General features: G+C 36.8%; 2 protein-coding genes across 2 annotated transcripts in view; one reads left to right on the forward strand and one right to left on the reverse strand.

The window, feature by feature from the left end:
* LOC115929873 (protein piccolo-like) overlaps positions 1-1,758 on the reverse strand; it is a 61,764-nt gene extending 60,006 nt beyond the window's left edge. The window contains exon 1 of the mRNA XM_030999968.1: positions 878-1,758. Within this exon, the coding sequence (XP_030855828.1) occupies positions 878-1,593 (716 nt within the window). The 5' untranslated portion in view covers positions 1,594-1,758. The remainder of the gene's footprint in view (positions 1-877) is intronic.
* Positions 1,759-10,756: 8,998 nt separating this feature from the next.
* On the forward strand, positions 10,757-19,585 carry LOC115917992 (NCK-interacting protein with SH3 domain-like). The gene is made up of 10 exons (XM_030973230.1): positions 10,757-10,877; positions 12,785-13,069; positions 13,460-14,003; positions 14,504-14,674; positions 15,201-15,287; positions 15,620-15,839; positions 16,376-16,504; positions 17,105-17,197; positions 17,707-17,879; positions 19,296-19,585. The coding sequence occupies exons 1-10, from the start codon at positions 10,792-10,794 to the stop codon at positions 19,491-19,493; spliced, it is 1,986 nt and encodes a 661-aa protein (XP_030829090.1). The 5' UTR covers positions 10,757-10,791; the 3' UTR covers positions 19,494-19,585.
* The last annotated feature ends 2,319 nt before the right edge of the window (positions 19,586-21,904 follow it).

Below are 21,904 nucleotides of genomic sequence, written 5' to 3' on the forward strand. Positions count from 1 at the left end.
CCTCAAATATCACTTTAGTCACTCTTCATACCATGTAAATATTTGTGTGAAATAATAAGAATGAGTCCATGTACAAATTAATTTATTTCTTGAACTATTCGATAATGTGTTAACTGTTTAAAAGAAAAACCACTACGGCCAGTTCACGTTATTATCTGGAGCAACAATCATAATTGAGCGAAAGCTCAGTCTCTGAGATCGATGGTTGTTCCGCTGAGACTAGGTCTGGCTCCATTGGCCGCCTCTATACAGATGTATTGGGAAGGTTGACAAATGTCAGTTTTATTTTTTAAGAGCCCATACCAGACGGTTATTTCTGCCTACCACCAGAAGTGCCTGAGCTTGTGGATACCGGAGCTCGAAGACATCGTTATTATTGTGTACACACATCATCAATCCGGTCATACCATGCTGTCAAGAGCTCAACATAAGCTGTCATTCATCTATCATTCACCCACACTGGTATATAAGCACCTGCACTTAAAAAAGACCAGGGTCCCGTTGCATAAAACTTACCATTGATGGGGTAAATTTTCCATCAATGGCAACCACCACGGTAACAGGGCTCAACAGCCAATCAAAATCAAGGTTTACATGGTAGTTATCATTGATGGCAAAGTTACCATCAAAGGCATCAATGGTAAGTTTTGTGCAACGGGGTACATACCAGGACGCACCCTCCTTAAAACTATGCATAGAGTATCGTGAAAGCCACATCAGTCCTATTCCAATCTGCAATAGCACGCCAAATTGTATATGGGCCTACTTCGAACATACAAGAGAGATAAGGTAAAGACTGTTTCCACATTGTTTTCTTTCTTGCCATGATTATGATCTGGTTTTCTTCGGTATGTACAGGAAGGTAGATTATATTTACCTGACTCTCTCTTCATCTCTCTCCTGTAGACCCTTAGCCCTGTTTAGAACAGCCAGAATATGAGCTCGTTCTTCCTCTGTCAAATGGCTTAGATCTGCTTCAGGAGGTTGGTCGTTCATTGGAGGGGCTGCTTTATTCTGAACCCTGGATCTGTCACTAGTCCTAGGAGCAGTACTAGATGGTTTGGGTCCTGTGTTAACCCCTCCGCGGCCAGGACCCTGAGTGGATACTTTATCTCCCCTTCCTCTACCCCTTCCTGGAATTATAAACGCCGGACTTGCTGCGCTGGTATGAGGTGGTGAAACACTTGCAGATCCACTGACAATTGGACCGGTCCGACGCCCAGATTGCCCACCCATTGGTCCAGCTTCACCCCTTCCTCCACCTCTTCCTGTACCTCTTCCGTGTCCTCCCCGAGTCTCCATACTACCACCTGTGCCACCTCTACCATTTCCTCGGCCACCACTGATACCAGCTCCCCCACGCATACCACTCCGGCCACCACCACTACCACCAACCGCACCACCTCTTCCAACACCAGTGCCACCACCTGTCCCAGGACTAATACTACCTCCTCTACCAACCCCTCTGGCACCTTCTAAACTCCTACCCATCATACTATCCACACCATCATGTAGCTGTCTGCCAGTCTGGTATGGTATCGGCGTTGGATGTTGCGGCATCCCCTCTCCTTCCTCGCTCATCTCATTCCCCATGTTTCGCTACACGGTCCTCCACAAAACCAAACCAAGAAAAATGATACAGCTAACTACGCCGTGAAGCAGTGCATCTACAGCTAACACTTTCCTCCCATATCAAAATAATCCTCATCATTTCCTGCAAGTTGCGAAATTAATCCTTGAATCCGGTGATGAGACGGTGGGATGTAGCGATGAGCTCTCCTACAGAATAAGGGCGTTTGTCTACGGGAGATAGTGAAGTAGCGCTAATATCCATGCGAATCCATTGATTATAACGCATATAGTATGTGGGTAGATGGAACGAGAGCGAACAGCTAAGAGTTTTGCATGATGTGTGTATGCACCGAGTGCAGATGGTAGTCATAGAGAGAGCACACCCATGGTTCACACACACACACCAGCATACACACACACTCATCTCACTAACTATATGCGAGCATCAGTGATCGCCAAATTACTCACAAAATATCCGCACTGGACGCTCAAAATGCAAAGACGATACACAGACCGCTGCGAACTGCACGGTCACGGCTCATGAGCTAACATGCATCCTCTTCCTAAATATCTAGAATATAAATCACTACTTGTGTAGGCATACACACTGGGAGTAACCATTGTCTCGAGGAAATATTCACCGTTTTACATGATTTCTTTTTAACTGTAATATACGTAATATTTACACGGTTGCTCAGCTTACCTTTCACGTATCCAGCATGGTTTTCTCGTTGCGTGTCGGTTCAGATGAATTACTCTTGCATGATAATGGGATAACAACAAGTGCTGCAAAACAAGGCACTGCTAAAGTCATTTCATTTTTCCTGAAATATCCATCAAATCGATTCTCATCTTGCGGCTCATCACACACCCACCATGTTAAAAATAGGATTATAATTCTTACGTCTGCATGGTTGTGCTTCACGAGGCCATATCAGGCCGTGGGAGATTCTCAATAAACGACAAACCTAAAGTCAAGTGTGTTGTTTATCACTATTACATCTTAAAACATTTAATGTCATCTTAATTATGTACTTCTACATTTGAAAATATTAAACATGAAAGTATTAAGGCTTTTAATAGTACTTTTTTTCTCTCTCTCTCTCTCTCTCTCTTTCTCTCTCTTTTTCTTTTTTTTTTTTCCAGTTCCCAGAGATATGCTAGCATAAAAAGACGCGAAGTCTACTTAAGAATATGTATTACTTTAATTGGCACCCGTATCCGTTTTATAGCCTAAAATATTGAAACGTCGTAAAGATTTTGTGTAGAAGTATCATGCTATATTTTGTTATGTTACACTGTAATGTGAAACAATATGATTTGTAAGTGTAAAACAATATGATTATTTTTTTGCTAAAAGATGTAACGCATATTTTGTAAATCATTGTGTTTTCTGACCAATAAAACTTATCAAGATAACAACAACAACAACAAATTGTGTGTATGTGTGTATGTATGTGTGTCGGATCAATAATTTGAACAGATTCTCAACTTATTAAACCACGCATGCATCTTTCGCCCGAAATAACAAGCTCTAAATCTACATTATTCACAGAAGCTCATATAGTTTTCCTTCTGCATAAAAGGCCATTAAATTCATGAAAACCGTAAGATTGTATCTCATTTTTCACGTAGATCTCAATTATGAGGATTACTGACTACTTGTCCATTGATCGAATTAAAAGAATATGAATATCTTAGGCAAAAGGCATTTCAGAAACAATATTTTAAATCTGTTAATAGAATCGAAAATTGGATTACCTCGTTTAATTAAATCCTGGGCTCAATACTACCTTTGGAAAAAAGTACAATATGTTCAATTATTCTTATTCTTATTATTTGTTTAGGGGGAGGTGTGGTATTTATCTACCCCCTCCCCCTACTCATTCGCAGACTATCTTGCATCCACCCTTGGGCTTGGTAAAAACTTACTCTCTCTCTCTCCTGTCATTTGTATAGAAGCTGAACTCTGAGAGGACGGAAGAAACATGCATCTTCACATTGATTGGACAAGTTCAACAATTCAAACGGAAGCATCATACCCTGAAGTACATTTGTAAAAAATGATACTTTTGTTTTTAATTACCTTATTGTCTTCATTTCATATTTGTTTAATTATCTATAAAATAATATGTACATGTATATATATATATATATATATATATATATATATATATATATATATATATATAATATATATCTTTGGGGGGTTTAGATATTACAACATCTCAAGATTCCAGTAAAAAAAACAAAAAACGTTCTCCGAGATTTGGATGGAGGCGGTGGCATATAACTAAAAGGCGTCCATTTCCTCCACTTTTTAGTCGAAAGATTGAAAGAAATGAATGAGACAGAAAAGAGAAACTTTAAAAAAATTAACTATATTTTCTCACTGGCCTTTCTTTTACCTGACCCTACGCTTTTGTAAATATGTCTTTCCTATTGATGACCACAATGTCTTAGGTTTATAGTCTAACATTGTGCTCAACTAGAAAGCTGTGCAACTTATGACCCACTGCCGGTGAATAAATCACCTCAGAATAGAAAACGTTGCAAACAAGGTAAAATTTTTACTTTAGTACATCGAGTGAACTGTGTTTCATTGTGATGGATTGTTTCATTTGATTTGTCAGTTGAGTTTTCACATTACTCACACTGCACTTCATTTTATGCGTCCCATGCATCTCTAGCTGTCTTGTCTCAAGGCAACGCAGAATCAAAAATTGGTTTCTTGTTCCATCGGAGGTCGGGGGAGAGATTGTATTTACGATTATCTTCATCAAGGATCTGAGATCTACATCCGCTTGGTTTTTCATTTTAGATGTCTTTCTTGGATAAATTAAATCCTTTACTACGCGTTTTTGCGATATCAAGGAAATGTCGGCTTAGGACATTCAAGCGTCGATAGATTTTTATTTATTTTTTCGTTACCTAACGAAAAGCATTTCTTAGAAAATAACGATTCAGATCCTGCATTACACAATCGCCATGAATTCGTCATGTTTACTTCATTTCATTTTTTTTTTTTTTGGGGGGGGGGGGAGAGCCTAGACAAAAAAAAAGTTCTTATGCGAGCACTGAAATGGACATTTACCCTTTTAAAAAACTCAAATGGACTTCGACATAAGGCCAAATAAAAAAAAAAACATGTTAAGCGTCCTGTCTTTTTGAAAAAAAGGAAGGAGGAGGCCCTTTTTTTTCTTCTTCAAAATGGCCGCTCAAAATGGCCTCTCGGTACATTTTTCCTGACAGTCGGGCTATTTTTCAAGATGCCCGCCTGTGTATTTTTATTTTTTTAAAAAAATCAGAAATAGATCATTTTTAGCAGTATGTTTTTTTATTTATTTATTCATTGAAGAAGAAAAAAATTATTAAAAAAACAAATTAAAAAAAACCCATCAAAAACAAACAAATTAAACAATATATATATATATATATATATACATAATTAAATTCTACATGATAGGGCCTATATGCATGTTAAAACTGTACCAAGTCACTAATTATGTACGAAAGAAATAATAATAATTGGATCTTATTAACCTAGGATAGCCACATCGGTATTGATATTGCTCGTCCTGCAGACCCTCAAATAATTAATACCCCAGCACTAGCCAGATACCCACTTACACCCGGCTAGAGAGTGGCAAATGTGTATTAATGTATTGCTACAAGGCATTTGATAACATCTTCCCTTGGATTGGAAAATAAAGGGAATGAACCACTATAACCCACGACACCTAGATGGCGTACTTTAAATCACACCCGTACAAACGTACAATTCATATAACCAGGCCTGATCGGGACAATAACCCCCTGGACAATCACCCCCGGAAAATTATTCCCAGAAAACTACCCCCCAGGACAACAATCCCCCGGAAAATTTACCTCCAAGGACTGCTACCCCTCGAGGACAATTACACCCCGGAAAATTTCCCCCAAGGACAATTACCCCCCCCCCCCCCCATATGGAAACGTTTGCTTGTATTTGTCTCATAAAAGAATTTGATCACGAACTAAAGCTATGGTCACAAATCAGAACAGCGACCGACCGATCAGTAGCCTGCTCGGTCGCTGCTGGACTTAGGCATCGCCCAGCGATTAGGTCGGTGCCCGGGCGGCGACCGCTCAGGCACCGAGCGTATTTTGGGCGGTGAGTGAAAAGTGAGCAGGCGCCGCCCAAATTTTAACTCTGCGCTAAAACTTCAGCGGCGACCGAGCGATGCCCTAAAAACGAGCGGTGCCTGGGCGGCCGCCGCTCGGTGGCCGGGCAGCCGCCGGGCAGAATAATTAAAAACTCGCCGCTCGGCCGCCGAGCAGGCTACTTTAGGGGTTTGTGACCATAGCATAACTCCCACACGGTGTTGAGTGCTCAGAGGTCATAGGCCACTGGCTTCATCGGGCAGGTAGTTCCATTATGTGAATGGGTAAATTAACTATAACAAAATGAGGGGACACGTTACATTGTACAATAGGGACACACATTGTTTTTATTGTGCAGAACATACTCTTTTATTGACTTACTTATTGCATGGAACTATAAAGCCAAAATGCATTTGGTATTCTAACAATTGGAGTACAAAGAATAATAACAGGTGAATGAAATGCACAAACACCACAAACACCTGGGGAGGAAGCATTCATAAATTTGAATACGATGAAACTATAAAACCAAAATGAAATTTGCGTTCTGGCAATTGGAGTACAAAGCATGATAGTAGGTGAATGAAATGCTTCAACAGCAACACAAACACCTGGGAAGCTAGGAAGCATCCATAAATTTGAATAATTTAGTTGATAAACGACTCCGCATGTGGACGTTTGTTGGAGCAGAAAGCAGTGGATTCTTAACAACACGAACCCATTTAACAGAATGTCGGAACGTTAATTAAATTTGGCGCGGTTGGAAAATGCATCTTTCTACCCTATGACTTTAATGGTACGATCCAGTAAATTAAAACAGTAAAATGGGTCTTATTTTAAAATTACTCATGAAACAAAACCCAAAACTTCAGTGATATCAGAAAAAATATGTTATATCTTACTAATAATTAAAAAAAGATGTATAAACATTGTGAAAGTGTCGCATTATACGATAAAAGACACCGATTTAGCGAAGATGACGTCATTAGTGCGCTTGCATCAGGGAATTCAAGGTCAAAATGTCAATTCAGACGCTGATTGGTCGAGCCTTTTTGTTTCCTTTATTCCGACAAAATTATACAATCAATCAAAATAAGTTTGATACCAGAAGAAAGCTAACGATTAGTATTTTCATTAACCGATTGCCCCAAAGTCTCTTGACCACAGTGAAACGAGTGAGAGCTTGCGAGAGCGGCCAAAGTGTGATTGAAACTCGCTATTTGCTCTTCTCCAACGCAAAAAGAGACGACATTGTGCTGGATAAATGTATTTTTCCGACAAAAGTACAGAAAATTCGCATATGGTCTTTTTATATTATACTTTATGAAATGTTACCCGAGTGACTTCCGGGCGCCCCAATGCTGGAAAGAAACGCACATTTTAGAAAACTTCACTTTTTCATGGAAAAATGCTTATTTGTTCTATGCACGCAAGTCAGATTGAGCGGATGATACAACGTTTCCATATGCCCCCCCCCCCCCCCTGTGGACAATTACCACACGAGGTAAATTGCCCCCTAGGACAATTATGCCCCCTCTCCTCTGTTCATTAAAGGGGAAGTCTACTCTGATATTAAGTTAGTTTTAATAAAAGGAATTTTTTGGCAGAGGTGGTACGCTCCTCGGGGTAATCTTCCGGGGGGGGGGGGAGTAATTGTCCAGGGGGTAATTGTCCGAGACCCTTAACAAAGATATTGAATGGATAAACTTGACCAGTAAACAGCATAAAATGCTAATCATGTCTGGCACCTTCAGAGTACAGTATCTTAACAAATAAAAATATATATGAATAATTATTGAATACAGGTATACTACCTAACTATCTAAGTTAATACATGTTTGTGTGTTTGAATACAAAGCCTAAACTTGTATAAATAGGCATTCCTGATAAAATACTACAATAATGTATCATACACTGTCTAAAAATGTGTTTTATATATATATATATATATATATATATATATATATATGTTTAATCTAATTTAATTCATTTATCTATTTATTGCAACCGTGATGTGGATTTCACACAATAAAAAGACAGGCATAAAAATGGTTCACAGTAAAATATATACCTTTTACAATAAAACTGTATAAATTGGCACTTTAAATACATAAATACAAGAAAATAACATTCAAGAACAACTGCATTTAAATATAATTATAAGGTACATGGGACTTCACAGGACCAATAATCCCACATCTACTGACATGAACGTATTGTTCAGAACAATTAAGAACGAAGTTAGCTTGAAATCATGTAAAGAATGATTTTGAAAGTAGATTTTAAAAGAGAGCAAACCCAAATTGAATGGTGGTATAACGCATTATCCATAAAAATAAAAATATTATACAAATAATGAATGGTTATGAGTTCAATAGTGCGAATATTTTCATGAGTTGAAAGATTAACATTCTATTCAACGAGGCGTCAGCCGAGTTGAATAGAATTAATGTTAATCTTTCAATGAATGAAAATATTCGCACCATTGAACAAATGAAAAACATTCATTATTTGTTGTATACAACATCGAAGAAGATCTAATAGAACGTTAATCAACAAATTATGTTTTACTCCTTATATTAAAGATAAATTCAAGTTGGATTCAAGCCTTCTCGATTACATTCAGATTGCCTTCGCGTCAGATACACGCAGGGATACGCGCGCGCACGGCAGAGAGGTACGCAGTCTGCATATATTATAACCAAAAATGCACGACCGTGCAATATACCATCTATTGAATATCATGTGACCAACAATCCTCCAATCAAATGACAGGGATCCACGTAGGTGTTGTATAAAATATATTATATTTTAATGTTTTATACGATAACAATTAAATATTTCTAGGTACAAATTGTCTTAATTTATTAAAAACACCGGTATTGTGTGGTCTATCGTATCACAAGCTTTCTGAAAATCTAGGAATACGCCTACTAGTAGGGTTATATACTGCAGTAGGTGTCTGATCAAAAAACATGTACGATTATTCGGTTACATGTCGTTTTTCCGAAGGTTCGTATTTCCGAAGGTTCGTGATTCCGAAAATGAAATAGGGTTTGTAATTTTGAAAATGAAGTAGGGTTCGTAATTCCAAAAATGAAAAGGGGTTCATAATTCCGAAAATGAAACTCCGAAGGTTCGTATTTCCAAAAATGAAAAAGGGTTCATAATTCCGAAAATGAAACTCCGAAGGTTCGTATTTCCAAAAATGAAAAAGGGTTCCGATAATTCTGAAAATGAAACTCCGAAGGTTCGTATTTCCAAAAATGAAAAAGGGTTCATAATTCCGAAAATGAAAAGGGGTTCATAATTCCGAAAATGAAGAAGGGTTCATAATTCCGAAAATGAAAAAGGGTTCATAACTCCGAAAATGAAAAGGGGTTCATAATTCCGAAAATGAAATTCCGAAGGTTCGTATTTCCAAAAATGAAAAAGGGTTCATAATTCCGAAAATGAAAAGGGGTTCATAATTCCGAAAATGAAAAGGGGTTCATAATTTCGAGAATGGAAAAGGGTTAATAAATCTGAAGGTTCGTATGTCCGAAAATGAAAAAATTAAGGTTCAAAGTAATTCCGAAAATGAAATCGGGCTCATAATTCCGAAAATGAAATAAGGTACCTAAAAATGAGGAAAGGGAGGACCAAAACGACTGAGCAACCCTCCCCCCTCTCCATATCAAGGGTTCAAAAAAGGGAGGGAGATGAAAGGGAATGGAAAAATATTACTGAATAAGATCCAGTGAATGCGGCCGCCGGATAAGTCGATCTTTCATTATGGTATTCATTGTTTTTATTATTCTATCATTTCCTCTTTTTATTTTCATTTCCTTGTTCTTTGTTTTTCCTTCTATCTTCTTTTCCTTCTATCTTCTTCTCCTTCTATCTTTCCTTATGTTCGGCTATTTTTTGTTATTATTCTTCTTTTATTTATCTTTCTATCTACAACATAACATTAGGAATAAAAGAATCATCTGGCAGCCGCCGCCAGATAACTCTATCTGTCCTTAATTGATGATGTTATTTTCCTTCTATATTCTTCACTTTCTACCTTTCCTTATGTTTTTCTTTGTTTTTATCCTTTCATCTTCTTCTCTTTCTACTATTGCGTATGTAACTCTTTGCCTTCATCCTTCTATCATTTCATCTTTCTATCTTCCTTTTTCTTCCATCTTATGTTCTTTCTATCTTTCCTTTCATTATTCGTTGCTTTTATATCCTTCTATATTTTCTTTCTATCTCTCATTATGTTATTCTTTGTTTTAATTTTTCATCATTTTCCTCTATCTATCTACATCATAACATAGAGGGAAATAGCTAGATTAGTTGGCGGCCGCCAGATAATTCTATCTTTCCATTGTTGTTTATGATTAATTAGCATATAGGCTAGCTAAAGAGGCCTATATGTACAGAGCAATATAGGTCAACGGTAGGTCAATTACTTACAAGAATACATTTTTATTTATCACAGAAATAAAGGCTATTGAAACAGAATCTATTCAAGTCGAGTCTGGCCAATTTTAGTAATACAGGTTTATTTCGTCATTGATCAAGAGCAGGCATCGCAATCCATGATCGTATCCTACCATCTTTCATGTTTTGAATTTCGCAGATCCTTGAAACACGTTGGTCTCTTTCCGCTGGGATTGAGAGGTCCATTCCATCCTCCACAGGGGCCCCACTATCACAAGCATTGCTTTTTGGGGTCTCAATGAATTTGGATCATGTTGTTTGTCACGATTACTATGCCATGTGTTTATTAATAAACTGAACTGACTGGAAACTAAACTGAAAATAATTTGGGTACGGTTCCCAATCCGGCGGGGGGACAAAATCTGTTGTGACACCAAGATCGATATGACCAGTGCTATGATAAGCCACCCTTGTAATCAACAAATTATTATTATTGTGTATCCTTTTTTTTTTTCCTTGCTAGTTTTACGTGAAGATGTTTGAAAAGAGATATTCAAGACTTGGATTTTATATTTCAACAATTGTATGATCAATATCTTCTTTCGAAATACGGTTGACTTTCTCGCCCAGCTGCTGTTTTATTTGATTAATGAGTAATCAAACAGAATGTATGGAATACGTACACAGCTTGTCATACCCATCGGGAAGGAAGTTCCCGAAAATTTACCGAAGTTTGACAGTCCAGTAATATTGTAAGATATACACCTTTTCTCACTTCTTTTTTCTCTAATATGTTGTGATATTGCATGTATTATATACTGATATTGTATGTAACCAGTAAATCCTATTAAACGTATAACAGTGGGATCCTAAAATTCTAGTATTTATTACGTTCAGTCCCGTTAATGCCATTTTGTGCTGTGAGTGAAATTATGTAAAAACAAGCCACGCCCAATCACTCATCCGGCGAGGCTACTTTGAATAATCTCGTAATGGTGTTATGTGTTTAGACGCATATCACAAATAAAGACATCACTTTTGCCTCGGTATAGAACGAAAGTATGCATCAAACAGCATTACTTTAGCCATCATCCATATTTGTCTTTTATTTTTATAGACCGAAAGCTTCAGTCTCTATAATCGTCGGTTGTTCCACTGAGACTACGTCTGGCTCCACTAGACCTCCGGTTATAGAGACTGAACGATCGCCTATACCATCGTATGTTGAAGATATCACGGCTAGATTTTAACCGCTAGGCCCCTCCCACAAACATGACAAACTTGCCACGGCCGTATTGTTATGCCCCCAAAATCCCCCAAAATGTCATTTTACCTCGTCCATATCCAATTTTAAATTAGGCCTAGGCTATAATACATCGGTTCTACTAGATCTACTCTTAATTATCGATTATGTTAATAAAACTTTGTTTTTAAAATGTTGCACATAAACTTCTTCAAATCACTAATTTAAATCAACTATCATGGCACATGACACGTCTAGACACATGACATATTGGTATACAGCAGAGGTTGAATCCAGGGGGTCGTTTTGCAAAACCGTCGTAACTACAAGATCGACGACACCTCGACACTGTCGCTCAACTTGTCTGCTTCACAAAACCGTCTTTGCCAAGATGAGCAACAACTTCCTCTACAATTCCTTGTCATTTTGGGTACCCCCCCCCCCCCCTCCCTCCCTCCCTCCCTCCCTCAATTAAACTGGAAGGATGACAAGAGAGTTATACTTTGATTGTCTGTATCTTCTGTAAGTTCTGACATGCTACATTTTACAAGGGAGAATAATTATCTATTAACAGAGCTAACAACCATTCCGTTTTTGCCTGAATTACTCAGTTTTTACCGGAATTACTCCGTTTTTGCCGGAATTACTCTGCTTTTTCCTCCAAATTACGGTAGTATGTTTTTTCTTCATAAAATAAAAAATTTTAAAAACATTTTGTTAACATACCGCACGTCAAACAACTGCCCTAAAATATTGATTTGATCACAAATTCAATAGAAAACTAAGTTTAAAACATACTTACAGAGAAAATATTCTCTAAAGAATGAAATGCCAATAATACCAAAATAGCCACACAAAAATACCTGCTTGTATGGAAAAAACAGCATGGGGAATGAACATTTCTGCATTGGAAGTGTATCGTGCGTGGTTGTAAGTTTCATTTTAATGAATTACTTTTTGTTGCTTGAAATTCCTTTTTTTGGGTCGCACAAGGTTGGCAGCTCTGTATATCTTAATTCAATATAATTCCTTTGATTGGATCATCATCTCTATCACCTTGATTTTGTCATAACGGGGAGCTGATGATTGTGCCTTTTAAAACATGAGATATGAATGTATGTTTGCCTTTTATACGAAGTCAACTCATTTTAGCCATATAAGCTGGCCAGACTTCAAACATGTGTATATGTATATAGCTAGCTGATGTATGAGTTATGCTATAGTATAATATTGTAAATTTGTGAGTGTCTCTAGGATGACTCCCTAAAGGAGGTGACCTGCAAAAGTTGCTAAAGCTTTGTTTTTTACAATGTAAGTTTTGCAGATTTGAGCTATTTCTAATCTTATCTGCCAGGGTTTCATTCTGCAATTATTTGACCTTCCTTGAAAGTATATCAATAAAACAATTTCTTTCAGCCTGACCATGTTACGTGCAGCATACCCCTACAGCTCCGAAGCTCCAACATCATTGAGCTTCCAAGAAGGTGACCAGTTCACTCTTCTGGAGAAAACAGACCAACACTGGTGGCAAGTCATGAACCACTTAGGCCAGACTGGGTATGTTCCAGCCAAATACATTGAGAAAGACCAATCATCTAATGATGAGGTTCTCAGATCCATTGACAGGGCGATTGAATTCATCCATCTGGCTTCTACTGAGAAGGGAGGGTCACTTTCACAGCAACAGAGAGATAACCTACAGTACGTATACATTCATTGAATCAGATCTAATGAGGTATGGATTAGTGTTAATCCTTATTCCTTTAAATCCCCACTGTACTACTTGTAGCTACTTGCGCCCTCTATATATATATAACAAACAATGCATAATCAGTGACTATTGATTCCCCATGATCTTCTTTTTTCTTATGTTAATTGAGAGCTGAGTTGATGAGATAACCACCTGTCCAGTGACTTTGCAGGGTGGTCTAATCCCCCATGTAAACTAGTACATATGTATCTTTTCAACCAATTACAAACTATTATATATATGTAGCCTACTTGTTTCGTTAAGGATACAATTTAAAAAAGAGACGAAAAAAATTATTGGTTGAATTGTGATTTTCATAAGATTTTTTACATATCAAACAGGAAGCTTGTACAACATAGACAGTCCATTCTGTCTGGCAACACTGCGTCCTCTGATGGACAACCCAAAAGAAAGGCCCCAGATCTCCCAAGACAGACTTCTACTGAGCATCGAAAAGCGCCGCTACCTCCTTCACAACAGAACTCATCTCCCCAACGAGAACAAGCAGCAGGATTATCACGTTCCACAAGGACCTCAACGAAGATTAGAGCTGCCCCAAAGCCACCCCAGAGAAACGAGAGTGTGAAGCAGAGCCCTCAAGATCAAGCTGACTCCGGAAGTTCTAGCCAAGCATTAGCCACCTCTACACCCAAATCAACGAGTAAAGCCGATAGGGAAACACCAAACCATAGTCAAATGCCATCAGAACCTGTCATACCCAAGGGACTACTTGGTGAACTGGTGGAGCAGGTTAGAATAGAAACGGATTTGAGCTACGACATGTCAAAGCAAGCAGTAGGGACTGTCCTAGAGAGGGTAGGATCTGCAGTTCCAGAGGTTGCAAATGTCATGGCTGCAATTCTGTCAAGTTTAACAAATGATCTGGTGAGTAGAATCAGCATATCGCATACTTGTTTTTGTTCAGTATACATGTAAATGCGGCACTCTAGTATTTTCTCATTTCTTTTCCATAGTTTTGAAATGCCAGCTTGTGTATTGAATGGATACAGATATAAGTTGGTAAATGGCCCTCATCAACTTTTTGATATACAATATATTTGCTAGCCTGATGACCTATTCCATACAAAATAATTTTAAAATGTCTCTCCCAAGCTCCAAATTCCCAATAGAATGAATATTTTTTACAATTGGTGGTCATAAATGAAATCTAATTATCATACATATTTTTATTGTGAAAGATGTGTCCATTGCATTTGTATGTACTGTACAATTTTGAAATGTTCAGAACTGAGTTTTATCTGTGATATTATCTAGTTTTTCTCTTATCCCATAACTTTAAACTATTTATTGATAATTTAATCACAGAAATATTTACTAATCTAAAAGAAAATACACTTTGTTGAATGCATCATTGTTTGATACAGAATATGACGAGCTCAAATATCATCATTGAAGGAAGCAGAGATCATGAGAGGTTAGAGGTCATCTTTAAAGAATTGACAGCTTGTAAAGATGATGCACAGCAGAGGAGTTGGGCATTACATGAAGATGAAGCTATCATCAGTGGACACCTAGAGGAACTCATCACAATACTAGTGAGTTGTCTTGTAGAGGTGTCATGGTCTAGTGGATAGGTATCTGCATTTGCCACACTCCACCCAGGTGAGGTAAATGGGTACCTGGTAGGAAGGAATTTCTTGAATGCTTGAGTACCTTTCAAGTCAGCTAGGAGAAAGCAGGGTTTAATGATATGATTGCAGGGCCCTCAGCATGAACAGTATTAATACTAATGTGGCTTTCCTGGGTTAATTAAGAAGACATATCATTATGAGAAGTAGTAGTCTGAAATTCATGACACTGTGAATATATGAGTTTGAAGATTATGAAAAACTAATAATGATTACATAACAGTGAAAATATGTTGCCATTGGATTTAATGTTTTCTAAGTTTACACTTCGATGAAACAACAATACAATTACATGACTGTATGCATCACCTTTTGAGTGACTAACAGTCTTAGCTTGAATATATCACTTCATATAAAAAAAAAAAATTAAAATTAACACCTCTTTTTTTCTTCTTCTAAAAGCATCATTTTGTTATTTTTTTTCCTTCCTAAGTCTGATGCAGATCCAAGGGTTTGTAAAGCAGTGGTTAAGAAGGATCACTTTGAATACATCCAGAATCTGGTGTTATACTACCAAATGGTAAGTCAACATGGGAATCTTTTATTTTGATAACAAGTAAAGATGAGCTTGATCATATTACAACCCAAATAAATGCATATGATTCTGATGCTGAGACTTATGCTTTTTGATCTACTGAAACAAGAAACAAAATATCCCTGAAATATTTTGGGGCTGAAGAAGAAGTCTGTCCATAGGTCTGATAGTTGATGATTATATAACTCTAGGGAAGGGGGGGGGGGGACCTGGGGCAATGTAGAGAGGTAAAACATTTTTAAAAGATTATCTATTATGAATCAGAAAGAAATTGAGAATTAACAGTGAATTGTTGTTTATATGTGTGTGACGTGTAGGAGCTCCGGTCATCTCTTCGACTGCTACTGCTGAAGGTGTTTGGAGCCTTGTGCAACCTGGATCGCGATGCTCTGTCCAGTCTCCTATGTTCTGTCCTCCCTGTGGAGCTTGCTAGGGATATGATGACTGATCAGGAAAACATCCCCAAGCTCTGCTACTCGGCTCTCGTTTGTACTATGCTGCTCTCTACTGGAGAACAGATTCCATTCGGTCATTATGGTGAGTCTGTAGTACACTGTCTTTGATAGAAATACTTCACGCAATAGACTATTTTAATTTGATTACTACTTTTGGCCACAAAGTAAACATTGATGAATGAGTAATGACATTTTCCATTTCATGTTTATGTAATGGCAGAATAACACAGTGTATTCAAGAGATTTATTCAGAAGGTAACAGATTTTTTACAAGTCTCTCTATTATAGCATTGATCTCTGATTATGAAATCTTTTATAGATCTGCAGCTGTGCTAAGTTGTGAATGTGTATGATACAGTAAGAAAGTTTGTTTGAAAATGCTTGACTATCAGCTTCAAGTCTTCAAGATTTAGATGCCGTATTCTTGATGTCTTTATTGTACTTCTATGTTTCAGGCATATTGATGACATATGAATGAGGGTTTCTAGTTGTCTTTTTATCATCAGGTCCGCACATGTATCCATTATTTTGTTTTTTAGTCTTTTCAAGTAAGCTCTTTATTCTCCCCCTAATTTTTCTTCAAATAATTGTCAATACCTTTTGTGTGTTTGTATGCAGACCAACTGAATGCCGAGTTTGTAAACTACCTGTTAGATTCCATGGATAACCCCCCTCCTGCTGATGAACTAGATCAAGTACCAGACCTGTTTGTCAACCTCATTCTGGCCTTCAATCTTCATCTCAGAGGTAAAGTAATTTCCCAACTCCATGAATCTTACATTCCTAGACTGCTTGAAATAATATTTTCTTCTGATTCTTTAGGGTTTCCCATCTCCTTCTATCCATAAGATTAGTGGAGGCAATTATATGCTTGAAGAAGTATTGTTTTTATTGCCATTGCAGTTATTATTTTATGTTTCATTGAATCTTAAGATTTTTTTAAAGTCCCTATTATCATTGATAATTCTCAGTTTAAAAATGTCTTTTCTAAAAATGAAATTTGCAAGAATGATAATGCTTGATGGTTTTAATTGAATCAATAATTATAACTTAAATAATTAAGAATAAAGTGGGTACCCAGCTTATGTAGGATATAGTGTAAATATGGTAAACTGCTCTCTCTAAGACTGGAAATTTTGATGAATTTCATGTTAAAATTTCGATAATGGCCATTCATTTTTGTTTTAATGAAGACACATGGTGCATGTAGGAAAAGCTATTTTTTTTTTTTTTTTAATTTTCTTCAAGAAAATGGGTAGGGACTTATTTTTGTTAATAATCTCTGTGTGATCATTCTTTTAATGGATTGTAAGTAATATATGATTGATTTTGTGTATTTATTTTCAGTTCCTGCCGAAAGTATTGTGATGACAGTATTGGCAGAGAGGAGGAGTGCAAAGACTTTCAGTGAAAAGATCATGCTTCTGGTCAACAGAGGAGGTCTGTTGACAAAAGTCTATGAAAAATATGTTAGCATCAAACTGATTGGGGGATCAATTAATTATGATGGTCATCTTTTTGATAGGTACTAAGTTTTAGTAATGAAAATGAAAGCTATATTGCTAGGATGAAAAGTGTGTTTATTTTCATTTTTTTTTTTCTTCTTCTTTTCTTTTTTTTTTTTTGGGGGGGGGGGCAGTTAGATGGAAAATCACAGTTTTCAAAGAGTTCTCCTAAATTGTACACATTCATGTACTTATCAATAGACATCTTTTCTTTTCTTTTTTCTTTTGATTAATAGATTATATATTCTTTTGTTAGAACTAGAAAACTACTGCTCACTTTGATTATTATCATTTTTTACTTGTAAATTGGATTTATGAAAGCCAAGGACTCTCCACTTGGAATGCACTTTGCTGATAACTTCAGAGTATGAATGGTTTACTTCATACTTATATATATTTCCCTCCTGTTCTAGTAACATATTCCAACTATATCTTTGTCTTTAGTGGATCCTGTGAAGGTATTTGATCATTGCTCAGACACACAGGACTCTCTTCTAAAGTTCATGGCAGACATGTTTTCAAGTCCTGTGACCTCTGACCTCTTCTATTCTAATGATATGAAAGTACTGATTGATATCATTGTGAGGCTGATCAAAGATTCAAATCCAGGTGATCAGGTTAGTTTTACTCCCGTTTTTTCCTTGTTCTACCTGGGGGGTGTTTCAAAAAGATCCTAAGTCGAACTTAACTCTAAGTTGGACTTAAATATTATGGAGAGCCATTTGTAGCCTTAAAATAAAACATATTCAATAGTGAAAATTCAAATATTATAGACTTTTTATAAATCCCACATCAAGACCATGAAATATCCTTGAAAATAGAAATCATGAATTATTTGAATCAACATTTTATGCCTTTTAAAATAACTTTTACAAAATATTTTCAAAGATGCGAACAACTTTCCATAATTGTTAAGTCCAACTTAGAGATAAGTTCAACTTACGATCTTTGTGAAACACCCCCCAGGACTGGGATGCATTCAGTCAGATTAATTAATCATTGAGGTGATAACAATATAGGGTCTGGGTGAAATTTTGAGTGGGATGTAATATGACAGCTGAGTCCCGACAACCTTTGAAGAGGGGTTTCTGTATTTAAAAAGATTTTCCACCACATTAATGTGTAACTGATGATTCAGATAGAAGATGAGAAAGTTGCAAAACTATACAATGGGAAGAATTAAATTGACCTCAAGTTTTCAAAATTTAGGTTAAAATACATTCAGGTTCTGATTTTGTTTAAAAAAATCTTTAGGAATAGAAAACTGTTGATCTGCTCAATATACCAGTAATTTAGAAGATTGTAGAAAAATTCCTCATTTGTGCATTCTCCCAATACAGCTATTACCCATCATAACTACCTCTAGGGGAATGATCGTTCTTAGGGGTAGAAGTTGGGGTGCTGGGTAGTGTTGTTCTTACACTTTAATATGGTTTTACTAATAATCACACCTTTTGTACGTATTACATAATTTTACTTTCAATGAAGCGCACTTGGATTTGGTTATTTAAGATCAAACAAAACTTATCTCTATACATGCAGTAGGCTTGTGGTTGCACCATGTGAGAGAGAGAGAGAGAGAGGATTGAGGAGTCCTGAAAAAGGACTCTCGTTTCCTGACGATGAATAGTCAACCTGTTTAAAACATCGAGCCACTCCTGCCACTCATCCTCTTAAAGCGCTATAGTTCTCCTTAGAACTATAAGCTAAGAAAGATAACCAACAGTCTTTTTCAAGACTACACAAACAGTCCTTTTCAGGACTACACACACCCCCAAGAAAGATTACCGAGAGTCCTTTTTCAGGACTCCTCAATCCTCTCTCTCTCTCTCACATGGTGTACCCGCAAGCCTACTGTATATCTACATGACCATGCAAGCCGACACTTACAAGCAGCATCTAAAACTTATCATCATCAACTCAATGAAGCAGATTTCTGGCAAATGTTTGTTAAAAGAGTATTGTGGTTACCGTGGTAAAGGTAAAAGAGATTTAATCTTTACTGTTCCCTTTCATTTTTGTTTTAATGACAGGTGCGCACAGAATATTTGTCTCTCATCTTCAGCATCTTCATCAATACCTCATACTGGGAGGACTGCCATAGGTTATCAGAGCTTGAGAGTGCCTTCGTTGCCATAGCAATAGAAGAGGGTCAAGAGAGTGAACAGGACCAACTCATTGTCAAAGAGATCCAACAAAAGTTTGGGTCAAAGTTCACAGGACAAATTTAAAGCTCTTTAAAGACCGTAGATCTTCTTTCTTTTTATGCCTCCATTACGAAGTAGCCGGAGGCATTATGTTTTTGGGTTGTCCGTCCGTACATACGTCTGTACATACGTACGTCCCGTTCTCGTGATCGCGTTATCTGAAGAACCGATTAATGGATTCCTGCCAAACTTTGGTCATGTATGTATCTTACAGAGCCGATGAACTGAATAGATTTTGGGGTCACGAGGTCAAAGGTCAAAGGTCACAAGGCTCATTATGTATGCAAAAACAGCTCATGATCGCGTTATCTGAAGAACCGATTGATGGATTCCTGCTATACTTTGGTCATGTATGTATCTTGCAGAGCCTATGAACTGATTAGATTTTGGGGTCAGGAGGTCAAAGGTCACAGGGCTTATTATGTATGCAAAAACAGCTCGTGATCGCGTTATCTCAAGAACCTATTGATGGATTCCTGCCAAAGTTAGGTCATGTATGTTACTTGCAGAGCCGATGAACTGATTAGATTTTGGGGTCATGAGGTCAAGGTTAAAGGTCATGCGGCTCATTATGTATGCAAAAATAGCTTGTGATCGTATTATCATTAGAACAGATTAATGGATTCCTGCCAAACTGAGATCATTTATGTATTTTGCAGAGCCAATGAACTTAGTAGATTCCTGGTTCATAAGGTCAAAGGTCAAAGGTCATGGGCTCATTATGTATGCAAAAATAGCTTGTGAATGCATTCTCATTAGAACTGACAGATGGATTACTATTTAACTCAGGACATCTTGCAGAGCCAATGAACTGAGTAGATTTTAGGGTCATGAAGTCAAAGATCAAAGGGTCATATATGTATATGAGAAATTGTTTATAATCACGATATTCTGAGAACCTGTTAATGGATTACAATTGAACTGGAATTTGAAAAATTTATTCTGTTTTGGTTTGTAAAATTGCTCTTTAACGGAGGCATCATTTTCGACTGCGCGCAGTCGAAGTTCCATCTAGTTTCCCCATGATATGCTGTGTATGTGTTTTGGGGGAGAAAATGTGCTCAAATTTGATATGTGGCAAATTGAGATTTAGTGAGCTTGATCCCACTGGTGCTATGTATCAGCTTAGGGTCTAGGGCTATGGTTTACCATATTACCACCAATGTATAATACAGAAATATTAATTTTACCATAGGACTAATGGTGCATATAACCAATAAGATGTAATCAAATATTTATTATGTGCATGATATTGAAAATCAAGTAAAGTCTTTCTCAGTGAATTGTACTCAGTCTCTCGAACAAAAGTAGTTTTCATAACATCAAAATATCTTTGGAAGCGCACAGGGATGTTATATCATTATGTGAAATGTGCTATACAAGAACAGAATGCTAATGTTATTATTATTAACGTGATATTCAAAGAGAAGGATGTAGTAAGTTGAAGGTTTATTTAATTTGTTTGAACATATTATGTCAAATATATTTATGTCAAATATAACATGGAGATATGAGACATGTAACAATTTGTGTTCAGCAATCTCAAAAAGAAAAGGAGAAAAGCTACACTATATTGGTGCCCATATTTATAATGTATATTCAAGTTAGAGACATGACAATATTCATTATTATTTATTTGCAGTTTGCAATGTATGACTTAACTGGCATGTTATCATCTAGCTATTTATTTCAATTTGTTAAAATTCCTATTAGATGCGACATGGTCAGTGAGATACATGAGCATCTGTATGCAGTAGTAATCATCCATCCAGTAATCATCCATCCAGCCATTTAGACGGGTTACAAGTGAAATGAATATGTATTTGTTTATCTTTATTATATATCATTTGATCATTATCCTTGGCGTTATCATATTCTCAAATGTTACTTCATTGTAGATCAAGATCATGGTTTTGGTGAAGAATAAGTATATGTTTTTCATAAAACATAGAAGGTAAGATGCTGCTGTACAAGGCCTAGGGTTAGCATGATTCATTTTTTCATGTGCATTTGAGCGAACATGACAAACCTCTTTGAAGTGCCATGTCAACCAGTGTGTTAGGAATGTTCCCTAGTAAGTCTGATTTATAAGTCGAAATGGTCAAATCTTATTAGTTTTTGGTCATTTATATACCAAGGTCTCTTTCAAAATTCAAAAAAGTATTCAATAATACTTTGAGAATCAATCAACCAAATGAACACATCCTAGTCAATATTGAGGTCAATTTTTCATCCGGGTTTCCCTAATAACAAGTATCATGTTTATCTTCTCTAAAAAACAAACATTTTAGTACAAACTTCAAAGGGGTATATTCTTCCCTCATGATGCTTCCAGAACTAAAATAACCCAAGTAAATCTAGCTATATCTATTTATACTGTTATAACCACTTTTGTTTTGTACAATTGAGATACATTTGGTTTGATGGTTCGATGG

Source organism: Strongylocentrotus purpuratus, unplaced genomic scaffold, assembly GCF_000002235.5.
Source record: "Strongylocentrotus purpuratus isolate Spur 01 unplaced genomic scaffold, Spur_5.0 spur5_scaffold_6, whole genome shotgun sequence".
In the NCBI taxonomy this organism is placed as follows: domain Eukaryota; kingdom Metazoa; phylum Echinodermata; class Echinoidea; order Camarodonta; family Strongylocentrotidae; genus Strongylocentrotus; species Strongylocentrotus purpuratus.

Excerpts from the sequence above, each read along its gene's own strand:
- LOC115917992 (XM_030973230.1), top strand. The coding sequence starts at position 10,792 with ATGTATGGAATACGTACACAGCTTGTCATACCCATCGGGAAGGAAGTT. Across the intron at positions 10,878-12,784 it reads TTTGACAGTCCAGTAATATT|CCTGACCATGTTACGTGCAG; the intron begins GTAAGATATACA and ends AATTTCTTTCAG. Across the intron at positions 16,505-17,104 it reads CTTCAATCTTCATCTCAGAG|TTCCTGCCGAAAGTATTGTG; the intron begins GTAAAGTAATTT and ends ATTTATTTTCAG.